Consider the following 24,578-nt stretch of genomic DNA (forward strand, 5'->3'; position numbering starts at 1 on the left):
GTCAGTGGCATCCAGCGTGGCCCTCGTGTCCGAGCGCAACTCAAACCAGACGGCGGTCAGCCCCGAGCTCCATCCCTCTGTGTCCGGAGACCAAGACCCCGCCGCTGCCCTCTGGGGCGGCCATCAGGATTACACCGAGGCAAGACAGAACCACATTTTTAATTAGTTTCTGTTAGAATAAATATTTTGCAGGTCAGCTCAGTGACTGCGGATACATTGTCAAATTAAAAACAAAAAGGACAAATGGATGTCTCTGCAACGCTATGCACACTCAACAAAATTCAAGAGACCCCCAGACCGGACTTGCCAAACAAAGTTATGCTGCTGTAGAAAAGAATGCCTGGTCTCATTTAGTCTTGAATATGAATGTGATGACAGTGGGGAAAAGCTGTTGGACTTGATTTCTTTCACTCATTACAAGCCAAAACAAATATCTGGACAGACTGTGGTTGGTGATATTTATTTGGCTTACCTGTATACTCCTGATGTCTGATCAGAATGGCACGTTCGGATTTCTCAAATCTGTTCCCTTTCCGCTGTGCCTAGTTTTCCACTGTTTTGTTGGCCCTCGTTAATTTTATCCCCAAATTGCTTGTGTAATTTTTACAGTTTCACTTTACGTTTCAGTTTCGTTTTGATGACATGATATTCAAACACGAAAGTGTGTTTTTCACTTTAGGACATACAGAGGATGTTGTGGCCCAGAGGAGTGACTGTGCCCACGAGTACCCAAGCATTCCCCCCTCCACTGCTGCCAACCTACTACCTTCCACCTGAAACACAGGGCCTCAGGTCAGCACACATTCTTGAATGAGGGCTGAGGAGTGAGGGTTTTTGTGGGTACATGCAGCAGCTTACTTGAGTTATGATCATCACAACTTGCAGCACACATCATAACAATATTCTAACTTACCCTTGAGTAAAAATATGTCTTAATTGCTTACATTCAGCCCAGTCGCAACTCTCCTGTACGGGAGCAACAGTCCTCCTCAGACAGTAGTCTGCCAAACTGTGGTCCGGTCCCCCAACCATATCCAGCCCTCCTGCCTGCCTCACTGGACTGGCCTCTGGAGGAAAAGGAGCTGCCGGATCCCTCTGCCACTCAGGTATCTCTTTATTTAAACGTGTGCGACTAGATGAATACCACGTATAGCGTTTTACAGAAGTTGTGCACCTCCTCTGTTGGACTGTGCCATCCGTTAATGTTACCGTGCGTTTCCTACAGATTCTGCTGTCACGCAGCGGAGGATGGACGCTGGACCAGATCGGCTCCAGAAAGCTCAAGCTATGAAATGAGAGAGCTCTTTACTCCTCCGGTCTCATCATAATAGCGCATCTCACTACCGAGTGTAAATGCTCATCAGTTTAAATGTATAGAATGTGGCACAAGCTACTTGATACAAATACTGTGGTATTTGTTTGAAACATTCAATATAGATGTACCATTCAGGAAACTGTGAGATAACCAAACTCTATAAATAAAGAAGATGCATCACATTGTTGGAGTTGTTAGGACTACAGAAGCCTTCCGTGTTACAGAGCCATGCATCTTTTAACATTAGCTCATAAACAGTCTTTGGCAGAGTACAGACACCAGCTTGCAGAGAGCACACAACCCCGACAGCATCCAAGTTTTATTTTGGCCTGCCGTCAACCTACTCATGAAATTAACATTAATTAGCGCCAGCTGATAACGACCTGCCGCCGACAACATTTGTCATTTTTTAACTGGCGAATGTGACGGTCAGCGCCGGCTAAGAGAAGCTGCATCTGAATGTTTTGTACTCTGGAAAGAGAGAGGTGGAATAACAGATTTGTGACCATCTGAGCCATCTGATGCCAGTGCAACACGAGCAGCTGAGGTGGACAAAACACTGTAAAAAGAATCTCAGTTTAATTGACCGATACCGGTCGATCCCATATGTCAGAATCTGACCCGACACTGTACATAGGATCGGTTCGATGCATCTCTACCCTTCACGGAGGCACATTGCTCACCACTTCAAACTTGTTGTCATGTTAGGGAATTCTTACATCTCAGACATCACCATCTGAAGTCATTCATTTCCACAGCTAACAGAAATGTGTTTGCATAATATAGGACACTGCACCCCCTGGCAGGTCCGCATGAGGCAGCTCTATTCTGGCGGGCCAAAGGCAACGGCAGCCATGCCCTGCAGTGCCTGCGCCAAGGTTGAGCTCAGCCCCGCCTTCCCACCGCCACTTGTCCCTCACCAATGCTGCTAACCTGCTGCTACACCACGGCCTGACACCCACGCACAAACACTGCTGAGCAAGCGTTGGCTCTCAATGCATCCGAGGTAAAGGCACATTGGTGCATGACTGGGTCTACAGTTTAGGCTACTATATCAGGTACATGGAACAGCAGTGCATAAATACTCAGATCCACATTAAAGTTGAATATCCGAAGATGTATATTAAGTTGGAGGCTGAAATGAATACTGCGGTAAGGAGTAAGGAGGGCGTTATTGGCTTGACTGTTAATAAAACCAAATTGCTAATAATTGCATTTGCTTTGGACAGCACAAGGTTACATACTTTATCTTTATATTTATCTGCAGCAACTTGTGTTATGAAACTATTCCAGCCATACCGGTTGGCACAGTATTATACCCTGCCCTTATACCAATTGAGTAACATTTGAATGCCACGTCCTACCCCAAACATTGCTGACAGTGCAATTTTTTAATGCCACTCACTGTACCCTTTGTCAGCTGGAGCCCTCCGGCCGTGCATTGTGCCACGTCACGAAGCACTCATCATCTCAAGGTGGTTCCAGGAACATGGATATGACTTCCCAAGGTAAAAGAGGACCTTGGGAAGATTTAAACACGAGTGCGTGGGCGAATCGATGGAGAGCATTTCCAACATCTTGTTAAATCAGACCTTAGACCTTGAGTGTACCCTATATTATATATATATATTATGTTGTGATTACCAATCCAGAAACTACAGGTAGAATATATGTAAGAACTTGTCCCTGTATTTTTAAGATTTACTCTCAAATCATTTTATTTATGGCCCATTATGATATCTGCCACAAGGACATCTGTACAACATACAACACCTTCTTTACTCTGACCCTCAATTCAAATTAAAAAAAAAACTCCCTATAGACGAGCAGCAGAGGAGTGATGATCTCTGCCAGGACAGACAGACACAGACATGCAACAGAGTATCATATAAAAAAAAACTCACAGACAGTCAGGATAATATTCTGATTGTTGTCTCATATCTGTTAAAGCTGAGGTCAGTGTTCACGTATGTTATCCATCAGTTAACGTGCCCCCGTTTTCGTTTGTCTCCCTCCCTCAGCCCCACACCCTGTTCAGCCTGTGAGCGTGCAGCTGGCCCAGGCAATGTGACAGGTGCTCTGGCCTTGTTCCGCCACATCCTGTGACGGGCCTCTCCTCCTCCTCCTCCCCCTTCCTCCTTTCTTCTTCTTCCTTCTCATCCCTCGCCGGCTGCGAACAGTGTCGCGCCAGCCTACCTCTGCTGCGCTGTCTGCAGTTCTACCCTTTCCTTTACAATCTTTCCCACCGACAGCCCTGCCCACGTAGTCTTTCTTAAGTATATGTATTACTGTAATACTACATTCCTGATGTACTAAAATGTGAACTGTGTACAGCTCGGGGATCCGGAGACTGTCAGGAGCTATGCAAGTGTAACTTGGAAAGATCTTCGTGGTTGTTTAAGACAATATTTAACAAACATGCAAAGACTTAATCTGAGAATGGAGAGCCACAGATTCATATATTGAGGACAGTAGTCATAGTATAGATAGTTTTAGGGTTATAGTCTCTTCTGTTCTGCCAACATTAATTTTGTCTCTAAATTTGTAGTTTGTTTTATTATAAATTATTACCGTAATTTTCGGACTATAACCCGCTACTTTTTCCACAGGCTTTGAACCCTGCGGCCTATACAACGGTGCGGCTAATTTATAGATTTTTACTGGCCAACGGTCATCGGTCAGCGCTCTCTGCAGTAAACGCAAAAGTGAGACAGACATGTGGGGAAGATTATGCGTCATTTTGCGCATCATGCAAAACACATAAGAAAATGCATTTGATGCAGCTTTTAACTTAAAGGCAATCGATCTCTCCGTCAAAGAAGGAAATAGAGCTACTGCACGAAATCTTGCGCTCCCGTGTTGATGCCGTGTTGGTACCGTACTGCGATTTTCAGGCACAGTTTAAAAAAAAAAAAGCATGTCTTAAATTAAAACAAAAAAAAATCGTCCGTGTACCGTCTTTCTTGTAAATATTTCATGTTACAACATGAAAAAATTTAAATATTATATATATATTATATATATATAATATCAAATATACTCAAATGTGGCCTATGTGTACAAAATTATTTATTTTCATTTAAAATGTAACTGGTGCGGCTTATATTCAATAGTCCGAAAATTTGTGTAAAACGTTTTATCACTATAATAACTATATAATTTTAATCTATACTGTTGAGCTCTACCAGCTGGTTGTGTTGAGCCACCATGTGCGCTGTGGTCCCAGACAGGTTTTCTTTTTAATATCTTAAACTCAGAAACCCTCGCGCGTCGTCCCTTTTTTAAAAAGCTGTGAGAAACAAACAGTACGTTGTGCCTCTGACGCTGAACAGCGGCTGCGCCTTCTTCTTTAACCGTATCAGTGGGAGTGAAGAGAAAAGTGCTTTGAAGTGGAGAAATTTTGGCACTCAATAATTTATGCGGCAGAAAATAGCTGAGGCCAAATTTAGGACTGTCTATATTTTACTCTCCGAAAGCTAAATATCGCTCCCATAAAGCACGCCGAGTACATGAGGTCACAGAAGCACTTAATAAAAAAAAAAACACACCCACCTTTAGTTAGGTCAAAAAGGTTGAAGTATACAGAGAAAAACACAAACTTTTTCTCATGTTGAATTGTGCGCTGGCTGCAGTTCCTCCCACGTTTGATCCCGTTAGGAGTTTTGCAACAGTCAAACAAATGGTAATAATTCAGGCTCTGTTTATTTTTTAATGATCGTGTAAAAAAAAAAAAAAAAAAAATCATACATAGAATCATAATCTTGGTTAGTAGCTAAAACTGCACTCGGGAAAGAGTTCCACAAACCAACATGATGATATGAAATCAACAGAGAGCCACACAGGGCTGCAACAATAACAGCATTCTTGCAATACTGCTGTGTTAGTAGGTATAATCTAGTATATTCTTAACATTACCATCTCCACGGCCTCAGCTACTCATTATCTCGGTGAGTCAACATTTGCTTATTGCAAATATGTCCAGCCATGCAACATAAGAACACAAAAAACTTGTTGTTGCAAACTTGTCATCCTCTGTGTCCCTTCCACCTCAGCTGTTTTTCACGGGGTGTCTCATGGCTCCTACAAGATTGTAGCGCACAGATCTAATGTCTCCCCCCAGCAATAATGGGACTTTCCAAGTTGAAGAATCAAGAGGTTTGCCAGGGTAAATCGAGACAGTGAATGGAGTCAGCAGAGTGTAGAGAGAGAGAGAGAGAGAGGGAGAAGCTGAAAGACTGATTTGTTTGTTCCAATAAAACAAACAGAGTTGCTGTGTCTTGAAATATAAAATGCCTCGCTTTCTGTCCGGGAGAAAATAGTCATTCCCAGGGAAGAGCTAGTGCAGGAGCTTTGGTTTGAATCGACGATTTTCCACAATAATAGGAACAATATTATGCAATATGCAAATGCAAAGAAAATAACCTGCCTCTTTAACTGCCTTAATAACTCGACATTATACATATTTGTTGTTACTGATGCACAAACTGTACGTTATTAAAATATCGATGCAGAATCTGTGTTTGAGAATGCATTTAACATTTGTGTTTTTGATTCTGTTTACATTCGTTTGAGCGCTGCAGGTCTACAATCACGGTAACGTTTGTATAATAAGTTTATCTAAACTCAACTTGTTGATCCAGAGGGCGCCGCCTGCATGGCTGAGGACGACCTCGGCATACAGCTGGAGGAGTGGGAGGGCAGCGAAGAGAAGCAGGACGTGCCCGCCATTTCTGCCATTGAGGACTCTTTGCTCTTTGAGAGTAAGAATTTGATTTTGTGTCACCTGAAACAGTCCGTAATCTTTGCAGTTTGCTAAGTGCTCTTGTAGCTCATCACCACTCTAATTTACTTCTCCCGTGTTCATACTTGTCACCCTTCAGAGGTTATCCTGGACAGTAACGGGTCGGGCGAGGCAGCCGGACAGCAGCGGGCTTCTCCCTCCGCCTCGGTAACGGCTAACATGGCCACCCCGTTCGGTGGCGGAGGAGGTGATGGGGAGGAGGAGTGGCAGCTGAAGGAGGACCTGATGGGAGCCTTCGAAGGGGCGCTGGATGTCGGTGGCAAACGGGGGGACCTGCGAGGTATCCGGGTGCTGAAGAACGACCGGGTCATGGGCGCTCGTGCCGGTGGCGGGCCCTGCTTCGGAAACTGTGAGGATGACGACGGAGCGGAATGGGTAAGCGTACCCGCCTGTCCTTTTCGAGTTCTATTCACCAAACCCATCAGAGATGTAGATGGGACTGATGTATGTACAGCTGTACTGTATGTGTAAGTGCCTTTCGCTGTTCGTTAGATCACTTTCCAGGTAAAACGGGTCAGGAAGGCTAAGGTGGACGGGACAGACGGTGTTACCAGCTCTGATGACAGCCAGAACGGGGACTCACTTCCTGGAGGACACTCTGTCTTGGAGATAAGTGGGCCAACTATCCCATCGCCTGGCCCTTCAGGTAACACATACACCTGCATTGTGCTTACTTACACCAGCGTGAACACAGAAGAAATCACTGGGGAGCAAGACTTCACCCAACTGAGAGAGATGTCTTGTTGTTCTGTCTGTTTTTGGACAGGTCGCTGGAAGGACTACACAAGTCTTGGCTGGCCGGGGCCAGAGGAGTGCCAGCGGACACGAAGGGTAGACCTCACCACTGTAGCGAGCACCTGGTTGGCTGTTTCTGCTAAGAACATTGAGTAAGACTCTCACCGTCCTGATCATGGACATGTCTGTCATCTTACATTGATCATGCATGATAAATAAAACGTCTTTTTAACGTTTGATTTTCCACTTTTCCTTCACTGTCTCTTCAGTATCACAGAGCACATAGACTTCGCCACTCCACTCCAGGAGCCAGCTGCTGAACCTTTATGCAACGCTAATCTAGCTGCCAGTATGCACACCCTCGACCACCTGGCAGGGGTGGCCAACCGCGCCGCCATCCACTACACCGGAGAGAGTCAACTGCGCGAGGTAGGCGTCATAGATAACAAGAATTAACGTTCATGCTCTTCATTTCTAGTCCTAAACAAGATCAACCAACAGGATCATAGATCAGAACTAATGTGGAAATATTGAGGTTTCGTTCCGTAGGTGGACTTCTATAAAGCATGCATCAGATTTCATAATAACTTGTGCTGGTTAACAAAGCGTGTACAGTTGTTAAAGTCTGAACCTGAGACCTAAAATGATTTAACAGCCAAGACAATCATAGTTACTACCTGTTCACCCCATTACCAATAAATACTGATTAAAGTCCTACATATGGCACCTTTCTAAAGAACATGCAACAAGTGTAGATAATCATGCTACAGTATGTATTGAAACTCTTTATTATTTAAATAATCAGCTCATCGTCTCACACATGTCTCTGCTCGTTCGAACCTCCAGGTGCTGCAGAACCTCGGCAAAGATAAGTTCTCTCCTCAGTCCTTTGAGCAGGTCGGCACGCGCATTGCTAAAGTCCTGGAGAAGGTACGGGCACACGTCCTCACACATTTCTGCTCAGACGATCTATCACCTGAATGTAAAACAGCAAAGATTCGCTGCCTCTTGAAGTCTCTGCTGTTTCAGCTATTTACACTCTTTGTGCTGAAACTTGTATGTTGTTGGCTCAATTTGTCTAACTCCTGAGAGTTTCTGAACATGGGTATTTCAGAAAGTAGAACAATCACAGTCATTAAAGCCAAGGAAGGTGCACAGCTGCACAGTAATCTGCTCAGTTTGTCGTCAAACTCGAGTGTTTGCTGTGAGTTTTCTGAAATTTAAAGACGTACCTATCATGTTATTTGAGCACCTTAGCTCATGGCAGGTGTGCAAGTAAAAAAATAGTAATTTAAAGTGCTATTGCTGTGCATAATTTATTAGCAGCTATTGTAACGCCTCACTATAACGCTTAACTAATTAGACGCTAATTATGCATTTATTCCCTTAATCCCTGCCACTGCAGAATCAGACATCATGGGTACTATCCAGCATGGCTGCACTTTACTGGAGGGTGAAGGGTCAAGGCAAGAGAGCCATCGACTGCCTGCGACAGGCCCTCAACTACGCCCCCCATCACATGAAGGCAAGTTACACATCAACTGACCCACCCGGTACTTCTGTTGAATAAATGATTGTTGCAGATATTCAAAAAAACTTTCTTTATTTCTTTATTTTCTTTATTTTTCCTTTTGTGTTGTGACCCAGGATGTGCCCCTGATCAGCCTGGCCAACATCTTCCAGAACGCTCGGCTGTGGGAGGACGCTCTCACAGTCGCCCGCATGGCAGTAGAAATTGCCCCGCACTTTGTCGTGAACCACTTCACCCTCGCCAACGTCTACATAACAATGGTACAATCTTCTGTTTTTGTGACCTGTGTTAAACCAGCGCCGCGACAGAAAGTTGACATTGCGTGTCTTGTGTTTCTCGACCCACAGGAGGAGTTCGAGAAAGCTATGCGCTGGTACGAGTCTACTTTAAAGCTGCAGCCAGAGTTCGCCCCCGCCAAAGATCGACTAAGAACCATTCAATGTTACCTGCTCACCAAGAGGGACCGCCGTCAGCCCTGAAACCACTGAAAGCAGTCGGATCCCAGGAGTACTCTGCAGTCATGCGCACACCAGATAAAGAATACTCAGACTCATGCAACACTCATCTGAAGACCCGAGAACCTGAACGTGGTTAAAAGATGAGGTATCAAAATCGACATCCAGTTGAGTCTGGGTCCTTTTTTTCTGTTTGGGGTTGAACTCCCCAAAGAATTAGATTTGAAACGACACAGAGTACAACTGTAGATAATTTTGCCCCCACGTGTTAACTGTCGAACGCAGGACCTCTTGTTATCTTACAATCAAGAAGTTATGAAACTCTTCTTCTTTTTTTTTTCTAGATTTGCTTGACTCGCAAAAACAGGAAAGGGAATAAAATAGAATAAGGCTCTGAAGTTCCACTTAATTCTGTGTTAATTGGAAGAATTTGTTATTCTTCAAGACATTTTAGCGTTTTGGTATGAGGAGGAAGAGGCGGCATCTAGGAAGTTCTCAAAGATAATAACATACTACAACCTGGAGATGGCGCCCATGTTTTAATTGAACTTAATTGGAAATTTCGAGTGCAAAGGAATGTTTTACAGTATTTGTTTAAGTTTATTGCTGAGACGGTAGGAAATACGCCTCTCGACTCAGAGGTTAAAGGAGTTTGAATTAAACAATATATGCCCTCACCTTTTCTGCTTCATAAAATGGATGGGAATTCTCAGTTTTTGCACTTTTTTCTATATCATTCCTATTTATATGGGACCTACGAACTGTTTTTGATTTTTGCTCCGAGATAATTTAAATACAAAAAAGAGAGGAACTGAACTATGCTATTTACATTCGCTTCTTAACTTATGGAATTCATAAGGCAGAAACAGGATTTGCCATTGACCATCTTAAACAAAAAAAACAAACAAAAAAACTCTGAAAGTGGAATCTGTATTAAATGTACAGTATTAAAGGCAGTGTGTGGATTTCATTGCTTCATTTCTCTGTCGGTTCTTTCACGATTAACACTTCACAGTCACTAACATGAATCCTTGATTTAAAAACTGCTGTCATAAACGTGGCCGCCTCTCAGTGGCACTGTCTGACCTTTTTGAGGCACACTCCTTTTTATCAGCTACAATCTTTTATTATAATAAAGATATAATTATTTTACATCCACATATCAGATCATATTAAAATCTTTGGACATGCCTTCGTCATATGTTATATGTGACGTGGAAAGTTAATTAGAAGACTCTTTGATTGCTGTGTCTTCAAACAGGAGAATGAAAAATGGCAATTTTATGTTTTAATATTTGATCTTTGTGTTTAATGACATCAGAACATGTCGAACATTCAGTGAGGAATTTATTTTATATTTCTGCTTTAATCACACATATTCACATACAGCACACACTCATGTTCAGTTCAGTGACATTAGTCACATTCTGTGTTTCGGGTTTGTGAATTCAATTTATCTTGAATTGAACTGATCAGATTTATGCTTTCAAGTCTCAGTTATAGCTAATTTTTTATTAATTATCACTGTATAGCAGTCTTCCAGTTTCACACAGCTCTGGTCTTTATGGATCAATCCAAACATTGATGAGCATCTCAGCTGTTGAAGATACAGAAATCAAAATAATTCACTTTTATTCTTTGTTTTTGTTTTTTTAAATAAACTACTCTATTGAACCATTCACCAACTACTATACACCGTAGTAATGACTCAGCCGTCAGACAGTTAATAAAAATGCTGAACAGGAAGTGATGCATACTGAATTGATGGACACAACAACAATATGGTAAAATAAAAATGAAAAGAACAGATACTAAAACCTTGGCCGCACTGGTTATGACTGAGGCGGAGGCTGCAGACGGCGAGTCTACATTACTAAAGAAACCCAACAATTGTGATGACAGGTTCACTAAAAATAAGACAAAAAGGAACATTTATAAGCACTGATTAAAAGTTTTAAATAAAGACCAACTCCATGGTCTCTAGTTCTGCACTATATCCATAATATATTTGGGAAATCTTTAGAGTGTACAGTTTACAGGTTCATAATATATGTTACGAGAATAATTGTGGGGGAGAAGATACGTTGAATTAAATCACTCCAGTGGGGGAGTGTTAAGATTTTAAAATGGCAGCAAGTCACATAAAGTCATGTAGGTGGTTTGTTTTATGCTGGATTTAAAGGACATATCCTGATGAAAAATAACAAAGAGATACCTTACAGAGGTGCTAAAGGCCTGGGTGATCCTATCAAGAGTAACTATATCTTAAGATCATGTATTTCAGGGGTATTTAGTGGCAAGTGTCTGAGTTTAACATAAAAAAAGCATGTCATCATTTCTATGTTGTCAAGGCATGCTTGGAGTTTAGCTTACACTGAAAGCTAATGGTGTGATTCCTAATAATGTTGCTTAAAGGAAGCATGTAAGGTGAATAGAATCGGTCTGAGCACAGAACCTTGTGGAACTCCGTGACTGACTCTGATGTGCATGGAAGATTTGTTGTTAACGTGCAAACTGAGATTGATATAGGACTTAGACCAGCTTAGTGTGGTTGTCTTAATGCTAGTTAGATGTCCAAGTCTCTGTAATAGGACATCATGGTCAATGGTGTCGAATTCACCACGAAGATCAAGCAAGACTAATACAGAGACGAGTCCTTTGTCTGATGGAGTTGGGAAGACATTTGTAACTTTTACTAGTGCTGTCTCTGTTGTATGATGAACTCCTGACTGAAAATCCTCGAAGCAATCCGCGCAGGTGCACCTTTAGCAACATATTGAGAGGGCAATACATGTCTTTTGGGAGTGTCAAAATTCTAAAATGGCAGCAAGTCAAGTCACAGAAAGTCACGTTTTCAATGTTTCATTTTTATCTTCATAAAACTCATACAATTCATTCATACATGCTCCCTTCGACCTCCAATATTTTAATCACCCATTCACTGTTAACTGTATGTAAACAAGCTTTGTAGTTCTCAACCTTAACTTTGCAAAAAAAAAAAAAAAAAAGTATTATTTTTAATTTTTAGGTTGTTCTATCAATTTAAATATGGGACGCTTAAATTCAAAACCCAGCAGCTCGAAGCTATTTATGATAATATGATGCTGCCGATGCAGCGTGGAGCGTCTCAGAACAAAGCTGGAACAGTTTGTCCATTCACACACACACACAAAATACATGTACACAGTGTCCTTACGAAGCAGCACTTTTAAAAAAAATAAATGTTTTTATTCCTGCTGCCTTTTTTTTTTTTCCCTTTAAATTGCAAGAACTAAAAATGGCACGAGCACAGAGCAGCCTCCTATTTTTAGAGTCCTGTAAAGGAACAAGATGGCTGCAGAGGAGCTGAAGTGTATGCACACACACTCCTATAAATACAAGCACAACACATGAGAGGGCACATTTGCAGCTACACATTTTTTCCCGCCCTTCTTCCTTCAGATTCGGTGCCGCTCAGGACAAACGGGCTGCTGCTTTGCTAATGGACATTATTTATTGTTGGTCTATTCCTGTGCTGCTGAACCCACACCCCTTTCTCTGTTTTGGAATGTTTCTCAATGAATAATTGACTGGAGTGGTATTTTTGACCAGCCCTGTCTTGGGTGCAGTATATAAATAGCTCATGTGCAGCAAAGCGTGCATGGATTTGTCAGGGGCGTTAGGCCTGGGAGTAGGAGTCCTGTTATGTAATAGGCATGTGAGTTGGCACACCACAGAGACACTGCATTGAATGGGTGTGTGTGTGTGTGTGTGTGACGCTCTGTACCCATTGAGGGTTTTCAGAGTGATAGTATACTCGCTGAGAGTCCTTTGTTAAGTCTGCTGCAGCTGAGGCAGCTCATTTTATCATTGCATTAAACATGAGCGTACAGCATCTATACATTTAAAGAATGCACTTCATTTAACGCAGATATTTTATCATCTAGAGTATGCTCGCGTTCAATATTAATTAGATAAACATTTCTACATTCATTTGAACTATATCCACGTATTGCACTGTTGTAGTACAGAAAATACAGAAATCATTGATATAAACATATAGCTGCGGTGTGAGGTACTAATCTGGCAGTCATGCAAAGAGCAGTTGCATGTTTTTTTTAATAGTTAAATCTATTTTTCTGCATCACTCCAGACCAGTAAGATCGATAATGTTGTCTTCTTCTTGAAAATATTTCTGTGCGACTCAAACCCGCTGCTAAACAGATGCTGCAAAATGCGTTTAGAGTCGAGGAATATTTGATGTTTCTCTGAGATTCTGAGGTTCTGATCTGTCATGACTGCAAACTTTTGTTGCCCATTTCCACGCTGGAGTTTGTTATTGCACCTCGCTGTGTGTGGATATATTTGGCTCACCGCTGCTGAATATAGTAACGCTGAATGGATGGTTGCTGCAAGATATTACATAATAATAGTGAATTTCCTACATGGACATGAAAGGAGATGACAATTTTTAAAGACACAGAGACTGAGAGTGGATAGAGCGGATTGAGATTTCAACACATGAGCGGAAGAACGTTTACTCGAATGAGGCTGTCTCACATTTATGGTGTAGGCTGAGAAACAGTTTGCATGTGTTGTGTTTTCATCATGATATCAGACTGTGACTTGCTGCAGCAGAATAATACTGGTCATGATTTGAGACCAGAGAAGTGTTTCTTAAGGTATATGTATGTATATACCAAGCAAGCAAACATAATAGGAATCACACATATATACGTATGTAGTGTCAAATCTTAACAGAAGTAATCATATAGCACTTTTCATATAGAGCAATTCTAGACCATATTCTTTTTATTACTATTTACAGAGACCCAACAGTTCCCACCAGGAGCACGCACCTGGCGACAGTGGCAAGAAAAAACTTCATTGTGAGTGGCCATCTGCTGTGACCAGCTGGGTCGTTCAGTGCATCATGGAAAGTTCCCCAGCAGTCTGACTGTAGAGCAACATAACTTAGTTCTTAGTAGATAGTTCAGGACTCACCTGAGCCAGACATAACTATAAGTTCTAACTAAAAGGGATGTCTTAGACCTGATCTTAAATGTGGAGAAGGTGTCTGCCTCCTAAACCCAAACTGGGAGCTGGCTCCACAGGAGAGGAGCTTGATAGCTGAAAGCTCTGGCTTCCATTCTGCTTTTGGAGACTATAGGAACCACAAGAAACCCTGCATTCTAAAGGCTCAGCTTTCTAGTGGGGTACTAGGTTACTATGAGCTATTCAGGATGTAACGGTACCTGATCGCGAAGGGTTTTGCAGGTAAAGAGAAGGTAGCTACAGGTAGCCAGTGCAAAGAAGCTAAAATGGGAGAAACGTGTTCTCTAATGCTAGTTTCAGTTGCAATAATCCAGCCTAGAAGTAACAATTGCATGGACTACTTTTTGGTGACATAATGTGCCTGATTTTTGGGATGTTAAGTAGGTGGAAACAGGCGGTCCTTGAAGTTTGTTTTATGTTGGATTTAAAGGACATATCCTGATGAAAAATAACAAAGAGATACCTTACAGAGGTGCTAAAGGCCTGGGTAATCCTATCAAGAGTAACTATATCTTAAGATCAAGTATTTCAGGGGTCTTTAGTGACAAGTGTCTGAGTTTAACACCAGAAAAATGCATGTCATCCACATTTCTATGTTGTCAAGCCATGCTTGGAGTTTAGCTTACACAAGTTACAATACAAGTTAATGGTGTGATTCCTAATAATGTTGCTTAAAGGAAGCATGTAAGGTGAATAGAATCGGTCCGAGCACAGAACCTTGTGGAACTCCATGACTGACTCTGATGTGCATGGAAGATTTGTTGTTAACATGTGCAAACTAAGATTGATATAGGACTTAGACCAGCTTAGTGTGGTTGTCTTAATGCTAGTTAGATGTCCAAGTCTCTGTAATAGAACATCATGGTCAATGGTGTCGAATTCACCACTAAGATCAAGCAAGACTAATACAGAGACGAGTCCTTTGTCTGAAGGAGTTAGGAAGACATTTGTAACTTTTACTAGTGCTGTCTCTGAGGTATGATGAACTCCTGACTGAAAATCCTCGAAGCAATTCGCGCAGGTGCACCTTTAGCAACATATTGAGAGGGCAATACATGTCTTTTTTCTAGTTTATTACATACAGAGAATAACTGGACAGTGTCTGTTCAGTTCTGATCTGGGATTTTGTGTTTCTCCATATCATGAACTTCAGTCCTAGTGTGGCAGCAAAACTGTATTTTCTCCACCATCTGCTCTTTATGTTGTGGATAAGATTCATGTCAATACTGCACGAGTTCACTAGGCATTCATAGAGCATGCATTTTGTTTTGCTAGGCTGTATCCACAAGGGATTTTCTGGCCATTTCTTTCTAGTTCAGTGTAATAAAAATGCATTGGCCCTGTGGGGACAATAGATTTCACTTCCATTAACACCAAAGTCCCTTCTTCTCATGTCCTCATCCTCTTTACTCTCACTTTTCCCGCAGCCTGAATAGTTCTAGTTGATTACTGTATATTACTCGAAGATTACTAGAAATTCTGCAGCCTTGTCTCCATCTAATCTGAATCTGCTCGTGGTTGTGCTTCGCTGTTGCTGTGGTACCATGGACAGCTCCAGAGTAATGCCATCACACTCTGTCCTCATCACGCTGCTGAGACCTGTTCAGCCCTGTTTACACAGATGAATGACCAAAGATGGAAAGAAACAACATAAAATGTCTTGGAAATGTGATCAGTGACCACATTCTTCCAGGATATCCAAACATGAAGGAAAAACTGTGGTGGTCACAGAAAATACAAAAGGCCTTATTTAAAGCCAGTGTTTGGTTATTATTACATTTGATGTAGAAAGAGTCATTCATGCACTAATATCATCCAGCCTGGACCTCTGTAACTCACTCTACCCAGGCATCTCTCAGGTTACCATTTCCTGTTTAAAACTAATTCAGAGCACTGCAGCCCAGTTAGAAACAAGGTCCAAGAAACCACCAGACCCCGGCGTTTTGGAACCAGGACCTTAAGACTGACTTTTAGATGTGTTTTTTAATGTAAATTTTCTTATGTTTTGTGTTTGTGTGTGTGCACTGTGACATCTCTGGACTGCTACTGAAGTTTCTAATAGATTTTCCCTCATTTGGTGTTTTAATGATGGTGATGTAAAATAGGTGTTCAGCTGAGTTCAGATGTTGTGACTGAAAGGCCGAGCTGCAGCTTATGATTCACATGATTTTCATACTCAGAAACATTCAGTGGACAGAAGCGTTGTCATTGGAGCAGGAGGGCAAAAGCTCTCTTGATCTTGATTTTCAGAATAGGCCATCGGTTTTCCTCTTTTTAATCTATTAACACAGAACAGTAGAGCATCAAGCCTTTTTTTATTTCAAAAGATCGAAGTCTAAAGGAGCAAATTCAAATTCTTATTTCAAAGTCTTGGACTTTTCAAGACCGTTTCGGACTTTTTGTTTGTGCACATGCTCACACAGAAGGCGATTTTGATCTTTTTTGGGGGGATTGAAAGGTTTAAGTATAGATTCTCCCATTGCACACATTAAACTTGTCCGTAAACCGTCCGTTATCAGTCATGTGCGAGAGCTGCAAGGAAACCTACATCAGTAACTTTAAGTGCTTGTTTGTAAGACCACTGAGTGTGTGGTATCGCCCGTTTATGATCACAGATCCTCTCTTCACGGTGTTATAATTTATCTGTATGAGCAAATCATTCAGTCCTGCAGCTCCTCATTTGGTGCCATAATCCTGGAACGACTCCAGGTGAGCTCTACATCAAACTAAACATCAGCTCTTAAAAACCTGTGGGTGGATAAACGCTCAAAAACCTTCCTGCAATGTTGGCTGCCTCGCCGACAATCAGCCCTCGGACAGGTGAAAGGTTAATTCCCCTCACAACATTTTGTGGACAACTTTCCCTGCTATCGACTGAATGTTGTAGTGTAATGGAGTAAGAGCAGCCCGGCACATATCTTTAATCACAGTCCACTGCCTTCCATGAATGACTTGCATGAATCCAGAGAGGAAAAGCAGGACAGGATGAATGAGTCAGTCAACTGTGACCATTTAATGCAAATATTTGACGTCAGACAGCACACCAGGGATCACACAGGCGTGCATAGTGTGTGTCTGTTGGACTGATTATTTATGTTAAAGACACATATTCATTAAAATGCAAAAAATATATATCATCATTTATTTCATCCTGCATCATAAAATATCACAATAGAATACACAAATGATGCAAAAGTTCAATCTCCTGCAAATGTAATGCCATGAAAATCCTACAGGTTGCAGCTTTAAAGAACGAGACAGTGTCTTATTCTTAAAGAGACAAAAAAAAAAAAGATTTATAATCTGACGAGGATTTTGTCTCTCTGTGGTTACATTTGTGCTCTCAGAAACCAGATCCAGCCTTCCTTTCCACCCTGAAAGCCGTCCCGTGTTTATGTTTTGCCTCTCGTACAGTATAGTAGGCTACCCTGAGCAGAGAAACCCGCAGCGCCAGGCATGTTGAGTATGGGAGTTAAAAATAGCATCATCGGTCGGCCAAGCGCCGCTCCGTTACTACGCGTTTCAGCATTCTGCCCTGTGCAGGGGGGAGTCTGCAGGACGGAGGCTTTCTGTGGAGCTCTGCATCATCACACTGAGGGCCACTTTGAGGGTCTGCTGGAGGGGTAAACCCAACCTGGAGTCATTTCAGACACCTTTCCAGGCCTGATTATGCGTAAAAGCGTCAAATAAAACGAATGGTGTTTGGTTTCTCTCCTCATGACCAATGGACTTGACAGTTCACTCTTGATTTGTGTGTGGTAGGCTCCTCCTTTGCTCCCAGTGACATGAAACAAAGGTTTGACCAAAGCCAGGAAAAAAATAATGGCCTTTCCAGTTTGGATGAGGAGGTGGCTGCGCCTTATTTCGCCTCTATCCTCTGCTGGATGTTTCGCTGCTTCTTCTTTTCTTTTTCTTTTTTAGCCACAGTATAGGCAACGGAGGCGCCAAGCATCCACCTTCAAAGTGGGAGATTCTCCACCTGACGTCAATGGTGACTGACGCAGCCCCCAGGAGAAGGAACTATTTTATCCATCCATTTCCTTTTCTCTTGTGTATAAACACAAAATAGTGTGCGTAAAAATCAAATCATTTGTGCCATTTGTGGTTCAGATTTATGGTATTATGGTTTATGTATGGTGTCGGTGTGCGCGTGCACGTGCGCCAATGGTGGTGTAGCCACGGCGCTTCTTTCAGCAGCAAAATCATGAATTAATAAAAGTCAGAATTCTGCACACTTCCACGATTCTGGTTTTTAAATCCGGGCGTGCAAGAGTTTATTTATTTTTTCCTCCTCCTGCTTCTTTTTCTTCCACAGCATCATTATTAGGGAGAGATGCTGTGCCGTGCACACGCATCGTATCACGCATGGAGGGGGGGTTGAGAGAGAGCGCCAGTTCTCAAACGCTGCACGCTCGAAATTCCTCCAAGGAACCTCTGCGAGCTTTTCTTTTTTCATCACGCGCGGGCTAAAAATAGAAACGGGGTTGGATCGTGATCCAGAAATAGATAGGGGACATCACTCCTATAAAAGGCACACCATTCAAGAGTACAGTGTGTGCACAGTTTGAAGAAGCGAAAAAAGCCAGAGCATATTTTTGTAATGGAGAAAGCTCTCTGTGTTTTTTTTTTCTTTCCTTTTTGTTCTTTTTTTTTCATCCATATTTTTGTGGCACTTTTGAAAAAAAAAAAGGGAATCCGTGTCCGCTGCTACAACGGTGAGTTGTGTGAGAAAATTAAAAAAAAAAAAAGGCTGCTTCTTTTCTTTTGCTTCATGTGTGTGTCTTTTCTTTTTTTTTTTAAAACAAACTCAGGGTAGGTTTGTTGAGGTTGGATGTGTGCGGGAATAAACGCGATGTCATGTCAGTGTGGATGTTCGTGTGGATTTCTGCAGCGTGCTTTGGAGGGTTTGTGCTCGCAGCTTCCACGGGAATCACCCTCGGTTCTGATTGAGAGAAAAAAAAAAGAAGGGTGGATGAGGGTGTCTTGTGTCGGTTTGCTGGTGCTGGTGTCTTCACTGTGACATTGTCTGGTAGATGATGGTTGTTGGACTTTGGCTTCAGATCTGTGGATCTTTTTCTTTTTTTGTTCTGTTTGCTGGGAGCTGTCCTCTGCCTGTGGTGCTGAAGCCTTTGCTCTGTTTTCCACGGAGCGTCCTGTGGGCATTTCTGATCAAGTTTCACGCACCAGATTTTCACACAAAATCATCTCTCTCATTTGAATCTGGTCATATTTGGCTCATTTTTTTTTCCATGCAGCTCCTCACATACAGCTACAATCTGACCCTTGTTTGCAGATGCTCTCTCTCTCTCTCTCTCTCTCTCTCTCTCTCTCTCTCTCTATCCCCCCCCTCCTTTTTGTGCGCGATGAGACTCGAGTCGTGACTGCTAAAAGTGAGTAAGGCGCGTGCTGCGTCAGTGGCGTCTGGCTCCGGTGCGCTCGAGACAGATTGGGGGGGAATCGTGACCGGGCTGGGAAGACGCGTCCGCGAATGAAAGGCATGGATGGCCCAATGAAAACGGAGCGAGGGGTGGGGCCCCCTTTTGCTTTCGGCAGCTGGAAAGGCTTTTGGAGCCAAATTAACCCTTTGCAAATAAAGGAAACTTTCCTATTGATGAAAGTGGAGGCTCCGCGGATATGAAAGCACACGTCAGATCACGATCATATTCATCCGTTGTTGCATTTTGTTTCGGTTTTAGATGTCGCACCGGTGCTCATAGTGGATGTTGGATGGGGTGGTGGGTGGGGAGATGGGTGGAGGTGGAGGTGGGGGGGGAGTAATGAAACTGTCAGGTGCTTTGGCCTCCTGCTTAGGTGCTCTTTTCCTTTGCGTCGCCATTGGTAGATGACGACTCGTCCCGTCCAATCGGATCGCCGCCGTCCCTCTGCTGCGCGTTGAAGTCTGTAACGGCGACGAGATGCCGCCTCTCCTCACCGCCGCTCTTTTTAATAACAAGGCTGCGTGTTGCTGCAAAGCAATGCCAGCAATCCACTTCTCCTTTCTTTCTTTCTTTCTTTCTTTCTTTCTTTCTTCTTTCACATGCCACATCCTCGGATGATACACCCAATAACCGTTTGAGCACAAACACCTTCATGCACAAGCTGATTTTTTTATATATATTTTTTTTTTCTTTAAATATATATTTATATCTGAATACACTCTGAGGATGGAAAACCCAGAGGAGTCGTGGACTGGATTGGTTGGACGTGGATTTTCTTGGAGCTTGTTGTCCGTCACGAATCTTTTTGCGGTCTGGGCTTGCTGTGCATACATGAATCTGGGAAGCCCTTACCCCAAAAAGCATTTGTGGAGGATATGAACGTCGTTCAACGTTGGTTTGGATTGAGGAAGTCACAGCTGCTGCTGCTACTGCTGTCAAAGACACGGCTCAGTGCTGTGTGTGTATGTGTGTGTGTGTGTGTGTGTGTGTGTGTTGTAACATCGAGGTCTGGACTCACAAAGTGCACAAAGTGTGACCCATGTTCGGTTGTTGTAATAGCGTGGTTACACATCACTTGCCTCTCCAGCTGTGACACATCAGGAAGAGTGTGCACTCATTCAGCAGTTGTGATGTGCATGATTGTGCACAGTCTTTGTTTGTAATGTGACATCAATAAACATATTTCAAAACATCAGCAACAAAAATAGTTTACTGGATCAGAAATCGCCTCAGAATAGCACAATAATATATAATATATATATATAATATATATATATATATAATATATATATATATATATAAGGGATCTCAAAATGCAGCAGTTTTTTTGTTTAGGCGAGCAGATGAAAATGTTGACATCTTCTTTAGTAGGAGCTTTTTATTTTTAGCAACGCCCCTTGTTTTGATTCTTATATTTCTGCTGACTAAACATCTGGGATGTAGACTGAACGTTGGACAGGCGGCTGTCAGGGAGATGAAGATGAGTCAGCTGTGTGTGGATTTAGTAATGTTTATAGGAAGAGTTATTAAGGCATTTGTTCAAAGCAACAAACAATGTGACGGATTCAGTAACGTTTAAGTCACCTAAATCTGCTCATTCAAATCAGAATTCTGGGAGTTGAAGTCACTGGAGAAACCTGAAGCGTTGTTACGTCATCTTTTGAATTTTCTTGCACTTTCAAACACGCACTTTGTTTCTTTTTAAAATGCATGTTGGAAATTGCAAGAGCTCCTTTTCTTTAAGTTATTTTCACAGCGTACTCGGATGTTTTTAATGTTTTCTGCTGCATTTCTTTTCATTTGTGTTTTGCTATATTTACACCATTAAACAAAAACTCCTTCTCTGTGCTCTCTTACATTCTTTCCACTTTATTTTCTTTACGCCTCTTGAACTCACAGGTTCCTCTATTACGTCACACAAGCTATGCTGGGACACAGCAGCAGCAGCAGCAGCAGCAGCAGTGACCAAACCACAGCGAGGTCAGCAGGTGGAATCCAAAGAGCGAGTGGGGGAAAAACTGTAAGAGAAGTAAACAGTGGTTCGTCATCACATTCATGCTCAGGCTGCATGGACGTAACACTGCCTTTATTTTACGTCTTGTGCTTCACCCTGAGATTCTGTTGTGTCTAAAGATTTCTTCTTCTTCTTCTTCTTGGAATCGCTTTTTGTCCACACAACCTTTTCTTCTTTTAAATGTGATTCAACTTACTAGGCTGTATTATCTGCATTTTTTCAAATAGAGGGGCAACTTATTCACAATAGTTACCAGCCACATGAGAGATTTCACATGTTTTTATTCCGGCTTAGCACTAAAACGACGAGAACGCGTCACAACATGGTGTTGTGTTATCTATCAGATGCTGGAATCGAGGCCACATTGCCGTGTGAAGATCAGTTTTGGGGTCAGGATCTCCACACAGTTGTAAAGTCTTCAGATTATTTCATTATTTTTATTATTAGCACTAGCATTTTTATTGTTAATATAGATGAAAAGACTTGAATATCTTTCAGAAAACCAGCCTCGATCAATTTGATGCTTATTTTCACCTGTAGCATCTCCAAAGTGAAGCTTTTCCTGTTTTTTTCCCCTAAAGCGACATGAATCACTGACCTCTTTAAATCGCCACTGTGAAATGTTTTTTAATGAGAGTCACTTTAGGGGTCCCAAAGCATTCTGGGTCCTGGGGGTCTTACACCATGCCTGTGAGCAAGCAGTGAAGTCCTCCGGTGCAGCAGCTCACATAGTAGGGAGCTCCTGGTTTGGGTGATTAAGGATGTGTTTAAGTCTCCTCCTCCCTGAAATTTCTCCTCCAGGCCAGGCTTTTTTTTAAAATAGGCTCACCTGCTTAAAGGAGACATGATAGCAATTACAGTAAAGTCAGAATAACACACACACACACACACACACACCGGTCAGAAGACAGTTTCTGTTTTTATGAGGTGTGAGGACGATAACATGGCAGAAATAGTAAACAGATGAAGTGATGTCTACAGTGACGGACAACCAGATTAAAAAAAGCCTTTGACCAAAATGATTTCTATTTCAGAGAAATTAAAAGAAATTCATTTACAGAGCTTTGATCCGAGGAGTTAAGATGCTGGTGTGTGTGTGTCTTCTTCTTGTTACGCGATCATATTGTGATTTGGGGTTTTAAATGAGTGCATTTTAATTTCATTTCTATAGTCTGTGATGTGCTGTACGTGTTTGTAACTGGACACACACTTTACAGGAAATTCAACAAAGACACAGCGCTCTGAAATAATGTTTCTACATATATTAGGACGTGCCATCTTCTAGTTTTTCTTTGACTTCGTCCTTTAGGTTATTTATTTTCTCCTGTGTGATGTATTGAAATCTTAATTTGAAGGCACAAAGAGAAAGTTGTGTATCATTTGCGTCCGTTTTACGTTTTTCAGATGTGTTTGTGCGTGTGTTCTTTACAAGTATTCATAAGTAACAGCCTGAAATTAATTAACATGTGCATGTGTGTGTGTGTGTGTGTGTGTCATCCACGTCCAAACTTAGAACATTTACACTATACGTAGCTGTTCTATGTTTAATTTCTATGATTCATTTGTTGAAATCTTACAGAGACACTGATGCATAAATATCACCAAGTATCTTTAAACTACATTCACGTGTTCTGCATTTGTATCCAGCAGAAGTGTTTGAAATAAGACCAGTTGAGTTTTCAGTTTTCAGACGTACGCTGAGCAGCCAGACTCTTAACACTGATTAAATATAAACCTGTAACACATGTTCAACTATCTTGAACTAAAAAGAAATCTGATCAAATTCTCCAAAAGTATTCAAAATGTAGAACTTCTTTGAGTACACCATTGAGCTTTTTTCCCCCCTCAATTTAACAGATGACAAAAAGAGAGACAAGACACAGAGAGCGAGTTGAGTCAATGTGCGTCTTTGTTAGTGTTTTCTGATACGTGTGTGTGTGTGTGTGTGTGTTACCTTTTACCGTACACTTCCAATCTTGTGCTTTCTTCTCTCCTTGTTTGTTAAAATTAATTGAACCAAATTTGATATTTGATCTCATCCTGTCTCATTCTGTCGTGTCTTTTTACTTTTCTTCTTTGTCCTAACGTGCCACAATGATGACGGACTGAATGAAAAATCTTCCAAGATTCATTGAATGTTTCAATGATGATTTCTTCTGATTATGAATGTTATTTTCTAATTTAAGTGTACACCGTTAACTCTGTGTTTTGTTTCAGAAGGTACCATGGTTCGATGTTGCTTTTTACCTTTTATACAGGAGCTTAATAATAAAAGTAATGAACGCTTCTAACACCACAACGTTTGGAGTGCCATGGTGTAAGAAAATTGTAATCAGTTTGTACATTTGTGACGTTTTGTCAAATAAAACATGGTGATAAACTTTAATAAAAGCATGTGAAGAGGATGTCCTGTGTCTTCTTTGTGTCGGTGTGTGAATTTAATCTGACAGATGTGAAAAAGACAGAATAAAGTGTCCCATAAGATAATTATTTCTATATAAATGTGCTGTTCTTTGTGTATGTTCCCATAACCCACAGATTGTTCTGACTGTACATGGTCATAAATCTCCAACTTTTTATCAACAAGGTCAGAAAAATAAACAAAAATGATGACATCATGATAAGGAGCTGTCCATCAACATGTGGTGCTGAATTAACGGCTGTAACACACTATGTTGTGTGATTAAAATACACTTATATCATACACACTTTTATATATATGTATATCATATATTATATATTACTTTATCTTGTTTTTTCATGAAGTCGCAAGTCAGCTCCTCCCTTGATTTTTTTTCAATGCAACAGATTTAACTCGCACTCTTCATTCACACACCCTCACACGTGGACATCTGGCCGACTGTACTCCCCTACAGGCTCTCCTGGTCATGATCAGCAGCTGGTCCATTTATGTCCGAGATGTTCCTTTAATCTAAATTTCATTCAGGTTCCTTTGAGAGCTTAGAGCCAACATTTTAGACTCCTGTTTACCATTGCTGCATTTCTATTTTTAGATGCAATGCTCTTATGTAACGCTCACTCTCACATTATGGACCACTGCTGTCTGCTCCACTTGGCTGAATTGCGTACTCTCTGTGTATGTGTGTGTGTGTGTGTCTGTGTATTAAGTTAGATTCAATTAAGTCCTGTAAACATTTATAAAATAAAAATACATTTGAATCTAAAGCTAAATATCTATCACACATGCAGCTGAAAAGAATTAAGCATAAACCAACGTTTTACAACAAACACAAA

At 41.6% G+C, this 24,578-nt stretch overlaps 1 protein-coding gene and 1 long non-coding RNA gene across 2 annotated transcripts in view; both read left to right on the plus strand.

Annotated features, from left to right (window-relative positions):
* ttc17 (tetratricopeptide repeat domain 17) overlaps positions 1–9,810 on the plus strand; it is a 27,320-nt gene extending 17,510 nt beyond the window's left edge. Inside the window, exons 17-30 of the mRNA XM_027281318.1 lie at positions 6–139; positions 951–1,106; positions 2,122–2,193; positions 3,266–3,270; positions 3,390–3,577; positions 5,956–6,075; positions 6,196–6,491; positions 6,609–6,762; positions 6,883–7,003; positions 7,121–7,280; positions 7,698–7,781; positions 8,257–8,376; positions 8,499–8,642; positions 8,730–9,810. Coding sequence (XP_027137119.1) covers positions 6–139; positions 951–1,106; positions 2,122–2,193; positions 3,266–3,270; positions 3,390–3,577; positions 5,956–6,075; positions 6,196–6,491; positions 6,609–6,762; positions 6,883–7,003; positions 7,121–7,280; positions 7,698–7,781; positions 8,257–8,376; positions 8,499–8,642; positions 8,730–8,861 — 1,886 coding nt within the window. The 3' untranslated portion in view covers positions 8,862–9,810. The remainder of the gene's footprint in view (positions 1–5; positions 140–950; positions 1,107–2,121; positions 2,194–3,265; positions 3,271–3,389; positions 3,578–5,955; positions 6,076–6,195; positions 6,492–6,608; positions 6,763–6,882; positions 7,004–7,120; positions 7,281–7,697; positions 7,782–8,256; positions 8,377–8,498; positions 8,643–8,729) is intronic.
* An 8,454-nt stretch (positions 9,811–18,264) lies between these two features.
* LOC109141751 (uncharacterized) lies at positions 18,265–23,597 on the plus strand. Its single transcript, XR_002042821.2, has 2 exons — positions 18,265–18,586; positions 21,209–23,597. It is a non-coding gene; the product is annotated as an uncharacterized LOC109141751 (long non-coding RNA).
* The last annotated feature ends 981 nt before the right edge of the window (positions 23,598–24,578 follow it).

The sequence above is a fragment of the Larimichthys crocea genome, chromosome VIII (assembly GCF_000972845.2).
Source record: "Larimichthys crocea isolate SSNF chromosome VIII, L_crocea_2.0, whole genome shotgun sequence".
Lineage (NCBI taxonomy): Eukaryota > Metazoa > Chordata > Actinopteri > Sciaenidae > Larimichthys > Larimichthys crocea.